The 23,694-nt window shown below is 46.3% G+C and overlaps 1 protein-coding gene across 2 annotated transcripts in view; it reads left to right on the top strand.

Annotated features, from left to right (window-relative positions):
• eva1aa (eva-1 homolog A, regulator of programmed cell death a) overlaps positions 1-23,694 on the top strand; it is a 457,150-nt gene that overhangs the window by 297,489 nt on the left and 135,967 nt on the right. The window contains exon 5 of one of the 2 annotated variants that reach the window (XM_085997096.1): positions 20,356-20,499. The exons of the other annotated variant lie outside the window; for it this stretch is intronic. Within the exon in view, the coding sequence (XP_085853222.1) occupies positions 20,356-20,499 (144 nt within the window). The remainder of the gene's footprint in view (positions 1-20,355; positions 20,500-23,694) is intronic. 2 annotated transcript variants of the gene reach the window in all.

Here is a 23,694-nt window from a genome sequence, read left to right on the forward strand (position 1 = left end):
AGTGCTGCTGTCGGTGCTGTGTTCTACAAGGGGAAGCAACATGGGCAGAACAGAAATGAAAAGCAATCGGAGGAAGGAATTTTTTAATTGTAAACGCTGTGGTTACAAACACCAGTTAAAACAATGCCCAGCGTTTGGAAAAAAGTGCACAAAATGTCATGGAAAGAATCACTTTGCCAAACAATGCTTTTCAAAAGTAAAAACAAAGAAAGGGCAACAAGTCCAAGTCAATGTGATTGAGGACACTGATTTAAGTGAGACATTTTTTGTAGCAATGGTGTCATGTGACAATATAGAAAAGGATACAGAAAATGTGCAGCCCTCAGGAATAAACAATACTGAACATAACGTCAATGCAGTAAAAGAGGACAAATGGATGATCCCACTGCAGGTAAATGGAGCATTAGTTACATTGAAACTAGACACTGGGGCAAAAGCAAACTTAATCAGTATGAGTGACATTAAAAACATGAAAGAAAAGCCCAAAATACAGAAAAAGTCAGTACTACTGAAGGACTATAATGGACAGAAAATAGATAGCTTAGGTGTATGCAGACTTAAAGTGACAGTCAAAGACAAATTGCATCATCTCATGTTTTCTGTTGTGGCTGAAGGACTTGATTCACTACTGGGTGACAAAGCTTGTGAAGACTTAGAACTGGTCAAGAGAGTCTACCGTATAAACTGTGCCATAAGCAGACCAGATGACTCAGTGGATTCTGTAGTGAGTAATTTCCAGGATGTGTTCAAAGGATTTGGAGTTCTACCATTCACTTACAAGATCCAGCTAAAGGAGAATGCTCAGCCAGTGGTACATGCTCCACGAAGAGTTCCAGCACCCCTGCGTGACCGGCTCCAGAAAGAACTGGACAGAATGACCACACTAGGTGTCATCAGGAAAGTAGAAGAGCCAACAGACTGGGTTAAATCCATGGTATGTGTAAAGAAAAAGAACAATGATCTAAGAATATGCATGGATCCAAAGGACTTAAGTGCAAACATAAAACGTGAACACTACCAGATTCCCAAGCGAGAAGAAATCACCAGTGAAATGTCAGGTGCCAAATACTTCACAAAGCTCGATGCCTCACAAGGATTTTGGCAACTAAAACTGGATGAAGAGAGCACCAAATACTGTACCTTCAACACACCATTTGGCAGGTATTGTTTCCTCAGAATGCCTTTCGGGATAATATCTGCATCTGAAATCTTTCATAGAGCGATGGAACACATAATTGAAGGTCTGGAAGGAGTCCGGGTCTATGTTGATGACATCATCATCTGGGGCTCCACACTGAAAGAACACAATGAGAGACGGACTAAAGTGCTACAGAGCATACGCCGGAATGGACTGAAGTTCAACAAAGCCAAGTGTCAGTTTGGCGTCCAGGAAGTCACTTTCCGAGGAGATAATCTATCTGGTAAAGGAATAGAGCCAGATATGGAAAAAGTAAACGCCACACTCAAAATGCCCCGACCCACTGAAAAAAAAGGAGTACTACGCATCATGGGGATGATAAACTTCATTGGAAAGTTCATTCCTAACTTGTCAGCCAAGACAGCCTGTCGGCGAGACCTGCTACATAAAACAAATGAGTTTGCATGGACAGAAAGACATGAACAAGAATGGATGAACCTCAAAACAGTGCTGACAACCACACCTGTACTCACTTTCTTTGACCCAACAAAGAAAATCAAAGTGTCAACGGATGCATCAAAAGATGGCCTAGGCGCGGTCTTGCTACAAGCAGAGGGTGAAGATTGGAAGCCTGTTGCCTATGCCTCCAGGTCTATGACTGATACTGAGTGTCGATACGCCCAGATTGAAAAGGAATGTCTAGGCTTGGTAGTTGGACTAGAAAAGTTTCATGGCTACATATATGGACTTCCCACCTTCACAGTTGAGACAGACCACAGCCCACTGGTTGCCATCATTAAAAAAAAATCTGAATGAGATGTCTCCAAGGATTCAACGACTCATGATGAAGCTGCAAAGATATGACTTTGAACCGATCTACACACCAGGCAAATACATAGTGTTAGCAGATGCACTATCCCGAGCACCCACAATGAGTCATGTGAGCTCTACTGAAGAAGACGTGGATGTTCATGTGAGTATGGTCACTGCTGCGCTGCCCATGTCAGACACAAAATCAAAGCAAATAGCAGAAGAAACAGTAAATGATACAGTATTACAAACAGTAATAGAGAACATTCATCATGGTTGGCCAAAAGGTTCCTGTCCAAAATATTTTCACATAAGGTCAGAATTGAGTAGCGCAAGTGGACTATTACTAAAACAGAACAGAATAGTCATTCCACAGGCTGTACGTCAAGACATGCTCAAAAGGATTCATGAGGGACACCTCGGAATTGAAAAATGCAAAAGGAGAGCAAGAGACACTGTTTATTGGCCTGGCATAAATAAGGACATTGAGAACATGATAGGCAAATGTGAGACATGTCAGAAACACCAAAACAACCAAACAAAGGAACCAATGATAGTAGCTGACTTACCAACAGCACCATGGCAAAAGGTTGGTATGGACCTCTTTCATTTAAATGGTAAAGAATATCTAATAGTGATTGACTACTATTCTAGCTATCCTGAGATGGCGCTGCTCTCAAGCACATCAGCAAGCAGTGTCATAATGCATGTGAAATCCATCTTCGCCAGACATGGAATTCCCAGGATTGCCATTAGCGACAATGGTCCGTGCTTCAACTGCAAGGGGTGGCAACAGTTTGCAGCACAGTATGACTTTCAGCACATCACATCCAGTCCTTTGTATGCTCTGTCAAATGGTAAGGCAGAGAAGGGTGTTCAAGTTCTCAAGCAGCTACTGAAGAAAGCGACAGAAAGCAAGTCTGATCCTTATCTCGCCCTGCTGAGCTACCGAGCCTCACCTTTAGGCTGTGGGTCTTCACCTGCTGAACTACTAATGGGTCGCAAGTTGCGCACCACGCTACCCTGCTGTGCAAAAGAACAGCAAAGTAAGGAACTGAGACAGAGACTTCAACTGTTAAAGCTGAAACAGAAATCATACTATGACAAGTCATCCAAAACTCTAAAACCATTGACAAGGGATGATGTTGTCAGGATTGAGGATCCAGATGCATGGAACAGGAAAGCTACAGTTCTTGAGGAAGTAGGACCAAGGTCATACACTGTTAGAACTGAGGAAGGACAGATTCTCAGGAGGAACCGCCGTTCCCTCCTGAAAACACAAGAAACTATCCAAGAGCAGATTGATGACAATGCCGCAACTGAATCTTGTCATTCACCACCAGAGCAATCTCATGAAAACACATCAGACTTACCCGTGCTGAGAAGACGCACACGTGTAGTAAAAAAGCCTGATAGACTTAATCTTTGAGTACAAAGAAAAACTATATTGAAAATGTATTGACTGTTGTGAAAATGTTTATGTTCATAGAGCACTAACAAAAGTGTTACTGATATCATCTTTATCGTTTTTCTTGAAAGTTGATTGATATTGATTTTGTTAACCTCAAAGAATGGGGGATGTAATGATCAATAAAATGTCATTCTGGAGTGGTACACTAGATGGAGCCGTAGAGCTGTATATTTAGTTGTATGTGTTTAAGACTACACTACCCATGATGCACTAGGCTACTCAGGAGGTAGTAGTCAAGATGGAAGCCTGCACACAGAAGCACACATGTGGAATCTCTACAGATGCTGTACCTAGAGAACGTGTACTGAATAAATGTCTAGCTAGAAGCTAGCTGTTCATAATAAGAATGTCTAGTTATTAATGAACATAACATAGAAGGAGTTCAGCAGCTCCGCTTGTTTCTCTGATGGGGCCACTGAAATTCTACTGAAGGAATTGAGGCAGAGGAAGGGAGCAGTGGAGGACCCCAACAACAGCAGCACACCGAAAGTGGGAGGAGGTGGTGACTGGTGTGAAGGCTGCTTCATCACGCATGCAATTGAAAGCAGTGCTGGAAGAAGTTTACTGGCTTTACCAGGTCAGCCAAGGTTGGAAAACCCACCATTACCTTCCATTAATGCAGTGTACCAAGCATGTATGGCATTCACAATTACTTCCTCCTCACGCTCTCTGACAGTACTTTCAGTGCTTGCTGTGAATGCCTATTCTGCAACAGCATACACTTTGCATCCCCAGCCTTCAACTGGAAGTGTCCCTTCACTCATATCCTTACATGCCTTCAGCTAAAAATAATCTTCCTGTCTAAGTTAGCTGCAAGTACATATTGGCCTAGAAATTCAGTATAGCCACTTTTGGGGCGGTAAAGTCGGGCGGTCGCTAAAGTTAGCGCCCGCCGGAAAGTGCAGGTCAGTTCGCCGAAATTCAGTAGATTTGGCCAAGAGTTTGGGTGAGCGCTGAAACTGGCGTTGCACTCCTATCTTTAGGCGCTAAGCCGGCGGTGCGGACTGATAACGCCGAGGCCGGGCGCAGCGCAGGTGCGGTCATGTTTTGATTGACAGCAGACACCCTGACGCCGGCCAGCTCTTAAAGGGGGAAGGGTCGACTTGGTCTGCAGCCACGCCCTGGATAGTGGAGCCCTGCAGCTAGGCCTGAACACTGCTGGTGGACCCAAATAGCGCCTGAAGCCATGGAGAAGGCCCGTGAACGAGCGCAGCGCTTCTCCCAGCATGCTTTGAGGGTGCTGGTTAGGGGGTTGGAAAGGTACAAAGAGATCTTGTGCCCGGACAGTGGCAAGAAGGCTCCCCGGAGGCAGTACAGGAGAGCCTGGAGGAAAATCGCCCACAGGGTGTCAGTCAACAGCGATGTCCCCAGGACTGGTGACCAATGCTGCAAGAAGTACAACGACCTCACTCGGATGGTGAAGGTGAGTACCCTTTCCAGTGTCCTCCTCATCCTTGCATGTGCACCTCACATTATGGGCAAAGGGACCTCAAAGGCCTAATGGCCAGCCCTCCTCCCGCAGCTATGGAACTGGCATGATCCTCAATAGCACTTTCTGCACTTAACACACTGGCCAAGCTATTCGACCATGGGAGGCAGTGCACACAACAACAGGGCACCACACTGGCCAAGCTATTCGACCATGGGAGGCAGTGCACACAACAACAGGGCACCACACTGGCCAAGCTATTCCACCATGGGAGGCAGTGCACACAACAACAGGCCACCACAATGTACTTAGAGGCCGTCCTTTCTCTTGCAGGCCAAGATGGCCCGGAATTTGAAGAGCCAGAATGTCACCGGTGGAGGCCGTGCCCAGTTCCAGGAGCTCAGTGAGCTGGAGGAGAGCGTGGCTCGACTCATGCGTGGCCGGGTGACTGGCCCTGTTGCCATTGGAGATGCCGACCCTGTGCTGCGACCCAACGGTAAGGACATGACCGTTTGGACCTCTCTCGTTCCCCTAGCGCATCAGATCTACATCCTTTGCCACTGTCCGACCAATGCGCTGAATGCCACCACTCATGCCTCCCTCGCTGACGCCCTGTCCTCACTCTAAAGCTACTCTTGTGCCTTCCTGCTTTCAGCTGGTGAGGAGGAGGTCCTTGAAGCTGAGAGTGCCAGTCCCTCGGAAGAGGAGGACGACGAGGACCAACAGGAAGGCGGCACATCGGGCGAAGCCTCATCCGCGCCAGGGGATGGCAATGGAGGGGAGACGTCTTGCCTGGAGGAGAGCCAGGGGGAAGTGCTGCAGGGGGGTGTAGCTCCTGGGTCCAGTGGCGTCCAGGCACGTGGGAAGGGTCGGGCAGAACGGCGGCCTTCTCCCCAGAGGGGGCAAGTGTTGCAGGGGAGGCCAGTTGCTGGGCCCAGTGGCGTCCAGGCACGTGGGAAGGGTCGGGCGGAACGGCGGCCTTCTCCCCAGAGGGAGAGTCCGGCCTCCAGTCCGGAGACGGTCCTCGCCCAGGAGGTGCGCCTCCTAGATGAAATGTCCGCGGATTCTGAGCGCCGCCACAAGGAGTTCATGGGGATTGTGGGACAGTTGCCTCAGGCCATTGAGTCCCTGGCTCATAGTGTGGCCTCTTTCGGGGACTCACAGGCCAGTGGTGTCGAACAACTTGCGGCAGCACAGGCCAGGGGTGTCGACCAACTCGCGGCAGCACAGGACAGGGGTGTCCAGCAACTCGCGGCAGCACAGGACAGGGGTGTCCAGCAACTCGCGGCAGCGCAGGACGCGAGTCGCGAGTTCATGAGTGGTGCCGTGCAGACACTCACTGATCTGATGCGGGCACAGACCAGGGCAGTTCGGGCGCTCACTTCTGCCACACTCGCTGTGTCGCGGAAGCATCGCCAGGGCACCCGCCGCCCTGCTGCAGCACAGCGGTCTGGCCTCCACCAGATTGCTGCGCTTGCTGCACTGCCAGCCCGGCCGAGTGCCAGTGTCTCTGCCGACCAGCGAGCGCCTGGCATTAGCCAGCTTGCCCCCATTGCTGCAGCCGCCACTGCAACTCCCCCAGCCAAGGTGCGACGAGCTGCTGCAGAGACTGATGCTGCCCAGCCACAGCTGCAGCAGTCAGCAGCCGGCCCCTCCAGGGCCGGTCCTCGTCTAGGCCGACCCCCCAAGGGCATCTGCCGTCACGCATTCTGCCCCTCAGGAGCCTTCCCCCAGCCTTGCAACACCCACAGGGCCCAGGTTGAGGCGGAGCAACAGGTCGGGCAGGGGCCGCACAAGGCTGCACAAGGACTCGCCCTCTCGGCACACCCAGTAGAGTGTGTTGCCAACGGTTTTTTTTATATGGGGGTGTTTGTGTTGTGGGGGGGGCTTATTTTGGTAAGGCCGAGGATGAAGGCCAATTGGATGGGCAAGTTTTGTTATTCCTCCCCAGGTTGTGGGAGTGAGATATTTTTGTGACTGTTTTTTGGGGGTCTTGTCTGTTTTTCTGTTTCATGTGGGAAGGGCCCTGAGTTTGTTAAATAAAGCTTTTTATTTATTCAGCTTGTCCAGGTGTCATGTTTCCAGTGGTTGTTGCGTTAAGCGGCTGAGGGCTTGCGGAGCGGCTGCATTCAGGTGCGTTCATTGCCACAATCCATTCCCTGACAGGGGGCCTAGAAGTGTCGTTCAATAAGCCGCCGGCGGACGGCCCTTGGACCTTGTGGCTCCCTCCTGGGCTGGTACTCCTCCTCCTCCTCCTCCTCATGGTCCTCCTGCGCGTCCTCCTGAGGTGGTGGTGCTACGTCAGGTGGCAGTGCCTGAGTCCTGCGGATAGCCAGGTTGTGCAGCATGCAGCAAACGACGACGAACTGGGAGACTCTATCCGGCGAATACTGTAGAGATCCGCCGGAGCGATCCAGGCAGCGGAACCGTTGCTTGAGGACGCCAATCGTTTGCTCTATGATGTTCCTTGTGGCTTGATGGCTTTCGTTGTATGCCTCCTCCGCAGGGGTCCTGGGCGCGCGGAGCGGGGTCATGAGCCATGTACACAAAGGGTAGCCCTTGTCCCCAATAAGCCATCCCCTTGGTGGAGGCTGTGCCTCGAACATGTCAGCCACAGTAGTCTGGCGCAGGATAAATGCATCGTGGCTGCTTCCTGGAAAGCGGGCATTGACAGCTAGGATGCGCTGCCTGTGGTCACACACCAGATGTACATTGAGGGAATGGTAGCCCTTCCGGTTGCGGTAATTCTCGGCATTGTCGATAGGTGCCCGCATAGCCACATGCATGCAGTCAATGGCGCCCTGCACCATGGGGAAGTCCGCGATCCTGCCAAATCCGACTGCACGCTGCTCCTGCCTCTCTAGGGTCATGGGGAAGGAGATGAATTGGTGTCTCCTCGCGAAAAGGGCATCGGTGACCTGCCGGATGCAGCGATGCGCGGCGAACTGGGAGATGTTCGTTATGTCCCCAGCAGCGGCTTGGAAGGAGCCGCTTGCATAAAAGTTCAGAGCCACCGTGACCTTCACTTCCACTGAGAGAGACGTCCTGCACATCAGCTGTGGACGCAGATCTCTGTGAAGCAGCTGGCAGATCTCTGCAACCACCTCCCTTCTGAAGCGCAGCCTCTTAACACAATGCGCAGCAGTCATGGTGAGATAGGACACCTGCTGCCGGTATTCCCTGAGTGGGTAAGGCCTACGTTGCCGACGCCTGATGGCCCCTCTGCGTCTAGGCATGGCTGGCCCTCTCACACAGCGTCTGCGAGCCCTTCGCACATAATGCTGGAACTGAGGGTTGGAACCCCATACAGCCCCCATAATAAACTTGCAAACAGTTAAATCACAATGATTCAAATTTCCAAGCTCTGGCCAGAAGCCAAAAATACCTCTCCTATGTTGTCCCAAATCAGTAAGCTCTGTTCCTTGGTCTCTGTCCAGAAATCCAAAGCACTGAAGTCATTGCAGCAAAATGGCTGGGCTTTATAGGTCAGTGTAAGTGCCCTTTAATTAGCGCTCCCCGAGGCCCACAGGGCCTCTGTTGCGTTCCATTTCACAGTTCTTAACAGCGCCACGCCCACATTGGCCGGGCGCCACTGAATTTCCGGTTTGGGGCGCACAAACAGCGTTGCACGACGAAATAACGTCATAAGCTGCACGCGCAGCTGAGCGGGCGCAAACACTTTGCGCCGGCGCTAAATGTCAACTGAAGTTGGGCGTAGGCGCAGATCGTTCTGCGCCCGGGCGCTAAGTGCCTAGCGCTGCAAATCTACCCCTCTTATGGCGTTAGCGGCTGGCGAACGCAACTGAATTTCTAGGCCATTATGTCCAACATGGGTTGCATCATGATATTTGGGCATCATCTCATGTGCTCATGACAAGGAACATCTTATTTGTTCTACACTGGTTGTAAGAGAAAACAGCCCTTAGTAAAAAGAGAGGACATGCACAGGATGAGGACTGCTATTGTTTACCTGAAACTCCACACTGGTGGAATCTCTATTCAACTGGTTATACATCCTGAGATCTTATTTGTTATTGCACTTACGTTGATAGGTTCAACGAGTTACCCAACAGTGCTGCTCCCAGATCCCTCTCCTGTGTTCTATCATCTACTACTGTTAATCTTATATTCCCAGCATTTATTCCCTTCCTCAGTCTCATCACCTGACCGTTGGTGTCAAATAACACCTGCCACTTGTTAGCCCAATCTATCAACTTGGTCTGCTTGTTCTGTTATTTTTTACTGCCCCCTCAATTTTGTCAACGAACTTAGCTTTCTGTCTCCACTTCCAGATCATTTATGTACATTGTAAACAATAATGGCCCAGAAATTCGGGTCTCCACGGGTGAGTACGCACGGGGTACTCACCCGTAGGCCCAATGGAAGTGCCAGTTTCCTGCATGCACTGCGCATGCGCGGGAAACCGGCACTTCCGTTCCCCTGAAAGCAGGGGTTCAGAGGTTGAATGCGTGCGCGGGGGAGGCTGCGCGTGTGCATCGAACTTCGTTTTTTTTTACAGGTTTTCCCGGGAGTGTAAGTCTGCAGAAGTTAGAAATGTAAAAAGCAGGCGTAAGAACATAAGAACATAAGAAATAGGAGCAGGAGTAGGCCATACAGCCCCTCGGGCCTGCTCCGCCATTCAATAGGATCATGGCTGATCTGAATCTAGACTCACGTCCACTTCCCTGCCCTCTCCCCGTAACCCCTAATTCCCTTATCTGCTAGGACAATGTCTATCTCCATTTTAACTTTATTTAATGTTGCAGCTTCCACAGCTCTCTGGGGTAGCAAATTCCATAGATTTACTACCCTCTGAGTGAAGAAGTTTCTCCTCATCTCAGTTTTGAAAGGGCAGCCCCTTATTCTAAGATTATGCTCCCTAGTTGTAGTCTCACCCATCAGTGGAAACATCCTCACCGCATCCACCCGATCAAGCCCCCTCACAATCTTATATGTTTCGATAAGATCGCCTCTCATTCTTCTGAACTCCAATGAGTAGAGTCCCAACCTATTCAACCTTTCCTCATACGTCAACCCCCTCATCTCTGAAATCAACCGAGTGAACCTTCTCTGAACCGCCTCGAGAGCAAGTATACCTTTTCTTAAATATGGAAACCAAAACTGCACGCAGTATTCCAGGTGTGGCCTCACCAATACCCTGTATAACTGCAGCAAGACTTCTCTGTTTTTATACTCCATCCCCCTTGCAATAAAAGCCAAGATTCCATTGGCCTTCCTGATCACCTGCTGCACCTGCATACTAACTTTTTGTGTTTCATGTACCAGGACTCCCAGATCCCTTTGTACTGTAGCACTTTGCAGTTTCTCTCCATTTAGATAATAACTTGCTCTTTGATTTTTTCTGCCAAAGTGCATAACCTCACACTTTCCAACATTATATTGCATCTGCCAAATCTCTGCCCACTCACTTAGCCTGTCTATGTCCTTTTGCAGGTTTTTTATGTCCTCCTCACTCACTGCTTTCCCTCCCATCTTTGTATCATCGGCAAACTTGGATATGTTGCACTCGGTCCCTTCCTCCAAATCGTTAATATAGATTGTAAAGAGTTGGGGTCCCCGCACTGATCCCTGTGGGACACCACTAGTTACTGATTGCCAGCCCGAGAATGAACCATTTATCCCAACTCTTTGTTTTCTGTTAGATAGCCAACCTTCCACCCATGCCAGTATATTACCCCCAATCCCGTGATTTTTTATCTTGATCAGTAATCTTTTGTGTGGAACCTTGTCAAATGCCTTTTGGAAGTCCAAATACACTACATACACTGGTTCCCCTTTATCCACCCTGTATGTTACATCCTCAAAGAATTCGAGCAAATTTGTCAAACATGACTTCCCCTTCGTAAAACCATGCTGACTCTGTCCTATTAAATTATGTTTATCCAAATGCTCTGATACTGTTTCCTTAATAATGGACTCCAATATTTTGCCAACCACAGATGTTAGGCTAACTGGTCTATAGTTTCCAGCTTTTTGTCTACTTCCCTTCTTAAATAAGGGTGTTACATTAGCAGTTTTCCAATCTGCCGGGATCTTTCCTGAGTCCAGGGAGTTCTGGAAAATGATCACCAATGCATCCACAATCCCTACCGCCACTTCTCTCAAGACCCTAGGATGTAGGCCATCAGGTCCGGGGGATTTATCCGCCTTGCGTCCCATTATTTTACTGAGTACCATCTCTTTAGTGATTTTAATCGTGTTTAGCTCCTCCCCCCCAATTGCCCCCTGTTTGTCCAGTGTTGGGATATTTTTAGTGTCCTCGACTGAAAAGACTGATACAAAATATTTGTTCAGCGTCTTTGCCATCTCCATGTTCCCCACCACTAGTTTCCTGGTCCCATCCTCTAAGGGACCAACGTTCACTTTAGCCACCCTTTTTCTTTTTATATAGCTGTAGAAACTCTTGCTATCTGTTTTTATATTTTTTGCTAGTTTACTTTCATAATCTATCTTCCCTTTCTTAATTAATCTTTTAGTTATTGTTTGCTGGCTTTTAAATGCTTCCCAATCTTCTATCCTCCCACTAGATTTGGCTAATTTATATGCCCTTGTTTTCAGTTGAATACTATCCTTTATTACTTTACTAAGCCACGGATGGCTGTCTTTTCTTTTACTCCCCTTTTTCCTCAGTGGAATATATTTATCTTGAAAGATGTGAAATATCTCCTTGAATGTAGACCACTGCTCTTGTACCGTCTTACACTTTAATCTGTTTTCCCAGTCCGCTTTAGTCAATTCTACTCTCATACCTTCATAGTCTCCTTTATTTAAGCTTAGTACGTTGGTTTGAGATCCAACTCTCTCACCCTCAAACTGAATTTGGAATTCAACCATATTATGGTCACTCATTCCAAGGGGATCCTTTACTAGGACATTTTTTATTAATCCTGTCTCATTACACAGGACCAGATCTAAGATTGCCTGCCCCCTGGTTGGTTCAGTTACATACTGCTCAAGGAACCCGTCCCTAATACACTCTATGAACTCTTCCTCAATGCTGTCATGCCCAATTTGATTAGTCCAGTCAATATGAAAGTTAAAATCCCCCATGATTATAGCTGTTCCCTTATTACAAGCCCCAACTATTTCCTGATTTATACTCCGACCAACAGAGTTGCAACTGTTAGGAGGCCTATAGACTACGCCCACTAGTGACTTTTTCCCCTTATTATTCCTTATCTCCACCCAAACTGTTTCACTATCCTGATCCTTTGACCCAATATCATTTCTGACTATTGCAGTGATTCCATCCTTGATTAACATAGCAACCCCACCTCCCTTTCCTTTCTGTCTGTCCTTCCTAATTGTCAAATACCCTTGTATGTTTAGTTCCCAGTCATGATTATCTTGCAGCCATGTTTCCGTAATGGCCACCAGATCATACCCATGTGTAGTTATTTGCACTGTCAACTCGTCAATTTTGTTACGAATGCTACGTCCATTCAGATAAAGAACTTTCAAATAGGTTTTCTGACAATTTATTCCTGCTTTTACCCCTTTTACTACTTTACCTTTATCATTATACATTCTGTCCCTTCCTGACACGCTCTGGTTTTTAATTCCCCCACTGCTACCTTGCTCTATTGCCTTCTCCGCTGTCATTTTTATTTTTCGCTCTCTTAAAACCTCCCCCCCACTAATTAGTTTAAAGCCCTCTCGACAGCCCTAGTTATTCGATTCGCCAGGATTCTAGTCCCAGCACTGGCCAAGTGAAGTCCGTCCCAACGGAACAGCTCTCGCCTGTCCCAGTATTGATGCCAGTGTCCCAGGAAGCAAAACCCATTTCTCCCACACCAGTCTTTGAGCCACGCATTTAACTCTCTAATTTTATTTACCCTAGCCAAATTTGCACGTGGCTCAGGTAGTAATCCAGAGATTCTTACCCTTGTGGTTCTGCTTTTTAATTTGGCCCCTAGCTGCTCAAACTCCCTCAGCAGAACCTCCTTCCTTGTCCTATCTATGTCGTTGGTACCAACATGGACCACGACAACTGGATCCTCCCCCTCCCACTCCAAGTTTCTCTCCAGCCCAGAGGAGATGTCCTTAACCCTGGCACCGGGCAGGCAACACAGCCTTCGGGACTCTCGCTCTCGGCTGCAAAGAACTCTATCTATCCCCCTAATGATACTATCCCCTACCACTACAACATTTCTTTGAACTCCCCCCACTTGAATGGCCCCCCGCTCCACGGTGCTGTGGCCAGGTTGCTCATCCTCCCCGCAGTCCCTGTTCCCATCCTCACAGGGAGTAAGAGCCTCAAACCTGTTGGACAAGAGCAAGGGCTGCGGCTCCTCCAACACTACCTCCTGGATCCCCGTACCTGCCTCACTTCTTGTCACACCATCCTGACCCTGGCCACGGACTACATCTGAATTAATTAATCTAATTGGTGTGACTACCTTGTGATACACAGAGTCCAGGTAACTCTCCCCCTCCCTGATGTATCTCAGTGTTTGAAGCTCGGACTCCAGCTCTTCAACACGGAGCCGGAATTCCTCGAGCAGCCAACACTTACTGCAAATGTGATCACCGTGAGCATCAATGGCGTCCACCAGCTCCCACATATTGCAGCAGCAACACATCACCTGATCTCCCATTCTATGTAATTAATTACATTTATTGATATTATTTTTAAATACCCTCTGCCCCGATTCTAGATGAATATCGCACCTTAGAAACTATAAACCAAAGAGTTTAAGCTTAAAAAAGAGGGAAATACTTACCAACCAATCACTTATCCGCTTTCTGGTGACGTCATACTTGGATTACTTTTTACCTCTCTCCTTCCCTCCGAGTTCCGAGTTCGGAGGCTGGTAAACCTTACCTGGTCTCTGGGACTTTTATAGCCCCGCTGCTGCCGCTGAATTCCCGCCGACGCACTGAGGCCTTACCTGGTCTCTGGGACTTTTATAGCCCCGCTGCTGCCGCTGAATTCCCGCCGACGCTGTGAGGCCTTACCTGGTCTCTGGGACTTTTATAGCCCCGCTGCCGCTGCTGAATTCCCGCCGACGCACTGAGGCCTTACCTGGTCTCTGGGACTTTTATAGCCCCGCTGCTGCCGCTGAATTCCCGCCGACGCACTGAGGCCTTACCTGGTCTCTGGGACTTTTATAGCCCCGCTGCTGCCGCTGAATTCCCGCCGACGCTGTGAGGCCTTACCTGGTCACTGGGACTTTTATAGCCCCGCTGCTGCCGCTGAATTCCCGCCGACGCACTGAGGCCTTACCTGGTCTCTGGGACTTTTATAGCCCCGCTGCTGCCGCTGAATTCCCGCCGACGCACTGAGGCCTTACCTGGTCTCTGGGACTTTTATAGCCCCGCTGCTGCCGCTGAATTCCCGCCGACGCTGTGAGGCCTTACCTGGTCTCTGGGACTTTTATAGCCCCACTGCTGCCGCTGAATTCCCGCCGACGCTGTGAGGCCTTACCTGGTCTCTGGGACTTTTATAGCCCCACTGCTGCCGCTGAATTCCCGCCGACGCTGTGAGGCCTTACCTGGTCTCTGGGACTTTTATAGCCCCACTGCTGCCGCTGAATTCCCGCCGACGCTGTGAGGCCTTACCTGGTCTCTGGGACTTTTATAGCCCCACTGCTGCCGCTGAGTTCCCGCCGACGCTGTGAGGCCTTACCTGGTCACTGGGAATTTTATAGCCCCGCTGCTGCTGCTGAATTCCTGCCTGCTTTTTACAAGGTAAGTGGTGAATTAATTAAAATTAAAACATTTTTTCCACAGGTTTATTATTTTTAAATACTTTAAAGCAAGGTAAGTTTATTTTTAGCCCCGTTAGAAAATAAAATTATTCTTTTCAAAAATTTAAATTATTGTTTAAAATTGTTATTTCATTTAATTTATAGTTTATTTAAAAAATGTGATGTTTTTTAAAAATTTATTTGAAGATTTAGTGATGTTTTGTAAGAAGAAGGGGCCCGTAGTATTTCTAAGTTTGACAGCACTTCCTGTTAGACTTATGAATGGAGCATTCCCTGCTCCGATTGGCTGCCCATGGCCCACGTGATCCCAGGGGACGCTTCAAACTAACTGCGCCCCTGGGATATGCAAGCACTGCGCGCCGGCAGCTGGAGCAGGCCCCGGATCAGAATTCCACGGGGGCCCACAGCTCAACGGCTGGCGCACAAGGTAAGTGCAGGTCGGGGGCTTGCACCCGCGGGAAGCCCCCAACCCGAATTTCTGGGCCAATGTCCCCAGCACTAATCACTTTTTTTCCTCTCTGAAGCAGAGTGGTTCTTTTTGCTTTATGAATTACCTTACAATTATGCACATTCTCATTTTGGGACCCTGCAGTACAGTTACACAGTGGCCACTGATTCATCAGAAGGTCACTGATGGGCACTGTATGATATTGACTGTTTTGTGAAATCATATTTCACCTTTGTAATTTGGCTTACTTTATATTAGTATTGATTGTTTTTAGTTTTAAGTTCTTGGTTCAGATAGATCACCTGTTCCCTGCATAGTTGGTGGTACCATTCCTGCAATGGAGCAGAGGAACTTGTAGATGTTCCTGGTGGAATTGAACATTATTAAATTCACAACTCACCAGTCTGACAAAGAATATTTCTCCAAGAATCCATGGGTCTGTTCTGCTGGCAGAAGTACATTGAAGTGACCTCCACTCCTGATCCTGCTGGAGCAGACACTTGTTGGGAGAGGTCACCTCATTTGAATAGAGGTGGCAGGCACCTGTGCCACTATAGAAATATCTTGGGTGTCCACCAGAGAAGGGCAGATGGAAAAACAGTGTTAGCCAGTTGTTAGTGCCCCCAACTAGTGCCACTAACTAGCAGGATTTTTGAACAGCCGCCCTATTTATCTCATTTATAAGACGGTTGAAAATAGTAATTGTGCTGGCATTTTTCTTGGTGGTCCAGGCCAGGATCCTGATCCTCGATATCCAGATGGACCTCATATCCGCTATTAAAATGATCTGTATGCCAGAGTCATCCTGATGCCCATGTTTCTGGTTGTTAGAGAGGATGGGACTAAAGAAATTCCAGACACTGGAATCTCCTTCCTTCAGTCCATTCCCCCTTTGATGTCATGAGCCATGTTTGTAGTTGACTGTATCATTTGTGAATAACATGAACAGCAGGGGATACTGTAGAACTCCACGAGTCATTGTTGATATATCATTACTTTCTGCTTGCTATTGCCAAACCAATTTTGAATGTAACTATCAAATTTACCGTTGCCTCCTTGTGCTGTTATCATCTTTCAAACCATGTAATATGTCATGAGATACTCTTACAACAGAGATGCTTGGTTCTAATACAATAGCAAAATACTGCGGATGCTGGAAATCTGAAATAACAACAGAAAACGCTGGAAAAACTCAGGAGGCCAGGCAGCATCCGTGGAGAGAGAAACAGAGTTAATGTTTCAGGTCGAAGACCTTTCGTCAGAACTGGAAAAAGCAGGAAATGGAGCAGATTTAAAAGCAAGTTTAGGGGCTGGGAAATGGGGGAGGGGAAGAAAAAACAAAAACAGACCTTCCCTTTTGTTCTTTCATCCCCTCCCCCATTTCCCAGCCCCTAAACTTGCTTTTAAATCTGCTCCATTTCCTGCTTTTTTCCAGTTCTGACGAAAGGTCGTCGACCTGAAACGTTGGGCTGGATTTTCATTGAGGAGTCGGATAGGAGGCGTTGTAGTCCCGCCTCCATCGAGTTCTAGCCAACCCATGCGATTTAGACTTGATTGACCTTGTTGAGCCCGCCCAGCGGGCTCAGTAGGCCAATTAAGGGCCACCTGGCAACAGGTGATGTCACAGATTGATATTTCATCTGTCAAGACATTTTGACAGATGAAATATCAGCGTTTCACAGCTCTTTGAAGCTGTCAAACACTGACAATCTGTACTCCAAGTTAATTCCTTCCTCTCAGGCTGATTTAGAGATCTCCCTGGAACAGAAAGCTGAATGCTGCAATTTTTGACAGCTTGCAGCCATTCTGCTTTCTGTGCCGGTGAGATGAGGGACTCCCGAGACCTGAAGGAAGGAAGGCTGTAAAGGTAAGTAAAGGTATGTAAAACTTCTTTAAACACTTTACACACACCAAACACACTTACCTTTGCACTCATGCACCCATCACTCACCTGAACACCGGACATCTTGACCCCTCCAAGCCCTTCATCCCGATGGTCCGCCTCCTCTAACTTGGCGTGGTTTGGAGCCGTCGGGAATCCCACACTTCAATGTTAAAAATAGGGATTAGGCTAAAAACTGCCTGTTAACTACCTGTTAACAGGCAGTTAATTGGCACTAATCCCCTTCCCGCCTCGGGGAGGCGGGTCCCAGTGCGGGTCAGGTACCCGCCTCCTTTGAAACTGGCATGGAGGCAGGATGGGTGCGGGACGGGTTCGTGCCCCCCCGATTTTGGGATTTTAACCCCCCACACGCCTCCAATCCCGCCTCCACGGCCCAATGAAAATCCTGCCCGTTAACTCTGTTTCTCTCTCCACAGATGCTGCCTGGCCTGCTGAGTTTTTGCAGCGTTTTCTGTTGCTTGGTTCTAATGTTGCCTTCATTGCTGATTTAGTTGACTTTGACTCCGAGTTCTGTGCTTCATTCACAGAATGCAGTGAAATGCAATTAACCAAACAAAATAAAGACAGCAGTGTTAATTCAGTGCCACACAGAGAAGGCTAATGCTGTCCAGGGTACACTTTATCTAAACCTTCAGGGTCAATGCATTGAAGAGGTTGAAGAGCCTATGCTGTTCGGAGTTATAGGAAAGACAAAGCTTCTGTTTGTATGTAAAGACTGCAATCAGTAACATCAAAGGTTGCAGCAGACATGCTAGTCTGTCAATTTTTACAATGCTAGTGGTTTGAAGACCTTTCAAAGTAAATTCTTTTTGTGATTTCCTTTAACTGGATGGCTGTGATGACAATGAAGCTTTGCTAGATATCACGTTTTCCTTTCCCTCTAGCACTGGTGGTGATGGGGAATTGCTGCTAAAATCCAGGGAAAGTGAGTTGGCCAGTCTAATGGAGATAGCTCAGTGGAACTTCTGAGAGGAAAGGTGACAGTTCTCATAATAAGATGATGGCACCAGATACCAGTGACAGGTGTGGGGGTAGAGTTTCCACTATGGGCGCAATTGGTGATCCGGGCACAAATTGCACCCAAAATTGCACTAGTTTTGAAAAGTGTTTTTTTTCTCCCCCAAGTTTCCGCTCAAACTCATTTGCATATCACCAAACATAATTTTTTAAATTCGTTCATGGGATGTGGGCGTCGCTGGCAAGGGCAACATTTATTGCCCATCCCTAGTTGCCCTTGAGAAGGTGGTGGTGAGCCTCCTTCTTGAACCGCTGCAGTCCGTGCGGTGAAGGCACTCCCACACTGCTGTTAGGGAGGGAGTTCCAGGATTTTGACCCAGCGATGATAAAGGAACAGCGATATACTTCCAAGTTAGGATGGTGTGTGACTTGGAGGGGAACTTGGAGGTGGTGGTGTTCCCATGCGCCTGCTGCCCTTGTCCTTCTAGGTGGTAGAGGTTGCGGGCTTGGGAGGTGCTGCCGAAGAAGCCTTGGCGAGTTGCTGCAGTGCATCTTATAGATGGTACACACTGCAGCCACGGTATGCTGGTGGAGACAGTGAATGTTTAAGGTGGTGGATGGGGTGCCAATCAAGCGGGCTGCTTTGTCTTGGATGGTGTCGAGCTTCTTGAGTGTTGTTGGAGCTGCACTCATCCAGGCAAGTGGAGAATATTCCATCACACTCCTGACTTGATGGGGAAAGGCTTTGGGGAATTAGGAGGTGAGACACTCACCACAGAATACCCAGCCTCTGACCTCTTGTTCTGTGGAGTAATATCAGCCATGAACCAGTGCAATTGGGCAGCGTTTTAGAATGTAATTTTAAAAATGTTTTTTGCTTTAAAAAATATTCCTTGATATATTTAAGAGTGGTATGTGTGGTGCAGTTTGATTAATACAGCTGAAATGGGTTTATCACAAAAAAAAAGTGTCTAGTCCACCACCTGTGAATAACCCAATCTTAAATAATTGAAAATGACTTTAAAAAGCTATACTATATTGGTGTAGAGTAATCAGTTTCTTTGCAAATTAAAAAAAATATTATATTCAAAAGCTTTTATGACGTGCCTATTGGTGTCCTTGCGCCCAAAAGAACCAGCTTAATTTTAAGAACCTCCTCGAAGGGCCGCAAATGGGTGCAGTGAGCGGAAAGTTGCAATGGGGATTAATTCGATCTGTGGGCGTGGCCAGTTTAATGGGCTGGGCAGCTTCCAGCGCCATGTTTTTTAAACTAACGCAAAAATTGCAGAAACCCGATATGCACTTGAAATTCCACGATCTTTTGCACTGGTTTGACCCATTTTGAGTGAATTGCAATGAATAAAGCACCGTAACCTTGCTGATACTCCAGGCTGGGGTCTTTTTGTCACAATAGTGTTTCTCAGTTGTTTCAGTGCCTGTCTAACCAGACAAAACTGGTGCATCATCCTCATTGGAGCTGCCTGTTCCGACAGCAATAACTGAAGCTAGTATATTATTTTAATTTTAAATCTGACCATCATTTACTACCTGGAAAGGCTGTCTGTCCTCTCCACTCTGCTGACAATGGCTGAGGAAAAATGGTGACCTAAATGATAACCACCCACAGGACAGACGTTTAAATATGCCAGGTTTATCTGTAGGGAAGGAAAGGCCTGAAATTATTTAGGGACAGATTTGAATTCTCCACTACCTGCTAGTGATCCCAGCGCAGCCTGCTAATGAATGCAGTGCTGTCTGCTTTGGCCCCAGCACTGTCTGCTAGTGAACGGAGTACTAACTGCTATTGACCCCAGCCTGCACTGCCTGTGAGTGAACCCACTGCTAATGGACTCGCCACTGCCTGTTAATGGACCCACTATAAGGATACCAGGTCTCCTTCCTTAAAGGACGTTCGTGAACCAGCTGAGTTTTTATGACAATCTGATAGCTTCAAGATCACTTTTAGTGAAAGCAGCTTTTTATTTCCAGATTTAAAAAAAATTCTCAAACTGCCACGGTGAGATTTCAACTCAAGTTCTCTGGATTATTAGTCTAGGCTTCTGGATTAGTAGTCCAGTAACATAACCACCACACTATTCATTATCTGTGAAGTTCTTCAGGCTGTTTTTAAGAGACATGATAAGGTGATAAATAAATGCAAGTCTTTTTGACACACTGAACTAATAGGAAGATAAATTGATATTTTTTTAGTGTATGTTGTTATCATGTATGCAAGACTAAAATGGACAGAAATGTAACTATTTTGTAACAGTGGTTAACTCAGATTTGAAAGTTCTGTACATGTAAAATGAATTTTGTCACCTCTTTAAAAAATTGACCAGTGTTGCCAGTGGATTTTGTCCAAAAGAACAGAGCTTTGACCAGTAGCTGCTGAAATAATTAAACATAGGGAGAGATGTGCAGCTATCTGAATCACTACTTATACCTCATTATTATGTTTCTTCCAGACTGCCAGTCAACCTTAGCTTTACAGATTATGACTAAACGATGCCACGGGAAGAGGAGCTGCAGTGTATATGCCAGTTCCTATGAGTTTGGTGATCCCTGTTATCCAGGCATCCGCAAATTCCTCAATGTCATCTACACCTGCGGTAAGACAGTGGAATTCACTCTCAACATTGTCAAAATCCAGCAGCTCTTTATTTAACTTTTGTAAATATAATTTAAAGGGTGACAACCATGTGATCTCCTGGACAGGTTTTAATCTCCTGAGGGGGCCGGAGAGGAATTCTCCAGAGTATTTTTTTCTTTTATAGGCCCTGTGTTTTTTTTTTCTTCTCCCAAGAGATTACATGGCTGCAGGAGTGTGTGGGGAGGTGGGGTGGGGGGGGGTGGGGGGCGGAGGGAGGAAGTGTTTAGTCATGATGCTTGGGCCATCAAGGATGGGGTAGGCTTGATGGAAATCAAATCATTCTGACATTATTACCTGAAATGAGTTTGGACAGTCTGAATATACTCAGCTGTAACGGCACTAATAATGGCAACTCATACAGAAAGACTATTCTTAGGATTAGAAATGCCACGGTTGTACATTAGGAAGTGCTTGCCGTCTAACAGAAGGAAGCCCTGCAAGGAGTCATTGCTTCAGGAGGAGGAGAGGACAGAATAAAATTGAGAGGAAAAAACTTTTGAAAAGAAAATGTAGGCTTTTAGGGTGGATGGAATCATTATCTTATGACACTTAACCAATTGAATTTGCAACTTCAGCTCTCCAGGAGCCATCCCAAACTGTAAAACATGTACCTTGATATCTATTACACCATATAGAAAAACAAGATCTGCTTCACCACATTTGCCTTTAAACAAAATTAATTTGCAGTAGGATTTCTCAGAGTTCAGCTAGGAATGCTTCATTAACAGAAGCTATTTTTTGATTTGGGTTTAACATCATAATTACATGTTATTTGCAAAACTATTGGGCAGTTGTCTTAAATGTCAGTACTGGGCACTTGGTTGGCCAGGTGTAATGTTGGGAGTGTGCCTGGGATTGTGATGACAGATAAAGTGGAAATGAATTCAACTTGGGCTGCATTACATTACAAGGGTAATTTTATGACATTGTACAAGTTTAGTGTTGCTGTAAGGCATGGTAAAATAAAGACTTCCTCAAATATTCAGTTTAGTGTGGGAGGAAAGGCTGCTGAACTTCTGCAGTGTAAATGTGGAGTTAAGTCCTGATCTGATTCTAGAGTGAACAGGAGTGAGCCTCCTTCCTCCATGCAGTCTCTCTCTGCTTCACTCCAGTGTCAATTGAGGACCTGACTCTGGATTTAGATGGCACTTGTGCTGTAACTGTAGTGTTGGTATGAGGCCGAACCACTTCACACCGATGCTACAGTTATACGCCTAGAATTGCTCTGGGTGTTCTCCCAATCTACTGCCATAACTTCAGCAGAAGGTTGGCAGAAACTCTGGTAAAGCAACATAAATGGCTAACGGTGGCCTATGTCCTTCCTCCAGGGTTTCCGTGGATCTTTAATATTACGGCAGTAGATCGGGAAAACCCCCATGGAAATCCTCCCCCCGAGTGTAAATGCACCCTTGGACTACAATGCACTGATACTGGTCTGAGGTTAAAAGGGAAATTGTTTAATGCGATTAAAAAAAAATGCTTGATTTTATAAAGAATATTTTAGAGCTGTGTGAATGCAGAACACAAATGTTTGTGAATCTTGCAATGAGAGCTCATTAATAAAACCTTCCAATGTGTATTCGGAATGAATGTGTTTTTTATATTGTAGTTTGTGTAATATAATGCTGAAATGGATGTTCACAATGACTTCAAATTCCATATCTGTAGCTAGTGGCACTCAGGTGGTTTGAGTAGTTTTTGTGAATTTGTACTCTATAGCTTTTTAAAGTATTGAGTTTTCTTTTTGCTATTTTGAAATCAGAGAATTAAGCACTTGTATTGTAATACAAACACCAGCAAACGTAAAAGCACTCCTAAGATTCACATTCACTCAGGAATTCACATTTCCTGCTTGTTTTAGGTGCACAAATATTGCAGAAATAATAAAAAAAAGAGATTACTAAAGTTATTGGGCATGTGCCCATCACACATGAGATGATTCCACAATCTGCAGGGAGCACATCTTGAAAATAGGGAATCACACAGCTAGTGGCTTTCTGTCCATTACTAAAAGGATGGAAAGTCACGGATTGTGTGCTAATAATTTCCAAGTTGTCCTTCCTATGAGTGTCGCTGGTCATTGAAAGCGCTGGATTACGCAATCACCTGTTATTAGCAATCTTTCAGTTACGTATAAGCATCGATAACTAAACTGAATAAGAAGTCGATGATTTTTTTCTAAAACACTATTAAATGTTTTGCTCTATTTAGTAGACAAAGGTAGGAATGCAGGGTGTATTTATGTGTTTTTATATTTCTCTGTGTGCTGTAAAGCAAAGCGGTTGAAAAAATATATAAGATACGCAGTTCTTGTATGTTATTACCATTTACTGTTCTACTTTCATGATGTTAAAAAACACACATGAAAATATTCCATTATGTTACACAGAACCAGAGACAGGATGAAAAATGAGGAAAAACTCACTCTCCCAATTTTGGGGAGCATACACATCAATTTATATTTGCATACACAAATCATAATGTTTCAAAATTTATGAATGACTTAATTAATCATTGCGTGACCCTACGCTGTTGGGCCTCAAGTTATCTGTTCCACCTGCTCTCCCATCCCTTCCTGAACAGCTTTCAGAAGGCTTTCCCTCTTTTTCAGTCCACTGTCATTGCTGAGGGAGCGCTGCACTGTCGGAGGTGTCGTCTTTCAGATGAGATATTAAACCGAGGCCCCGTCTGCTCTCTTAGTGCATGGGATTTTTTACATCCACCTATTTCGAAGAAGGCCGGGGGAGTTATCCCCGGTGCCCTAGACAATATTTATCCATCAGTCAACATCACTAAAACAGATTGTCTGATCATTATCACATTGCTGTTTATGGGAGCTTGCTGTGCGCAAATTGGCTGTCACGTTTCCTACATTACAACAGTGACTACACTTCAAAAGTACTTCATTGCTGTAAAGCGCTTTGGGACATCCGGTGGTCATGAAAGGCACTATTTTTTTTCTTTTTTTTTCTTTCAGGCTGGCTTACTGGCTGTCAGTCTCAAACAAAGCCGTACATTGAATGTTTTAGGGTCTCCTCTAATTTAGTTATTTTTAATTAATAAGTTATAGTTCTTCATGATCTATTGTTATTCAGATAGTTTGACAAGTCATTTTTTTGTTTGACTATTAAATTACTAGTATAATTGCTAAATG

This window comes from Somniosus microcephalus, chromosome 9, assembly GCF_052327205.1.
Source record: "Somniosus microcephalus isolate GS21.2 chromosome 9, FLI_Smic_1.0, whole genome shotgun sequence".
Classification (NCBI taxonomy): domain Eukaryota; kingdom Metazoa; phylum Chordata; class Chondrichthyes; order Squaliformes; family Somniosidae; genus Somniosus; species Somniosus microcephalus.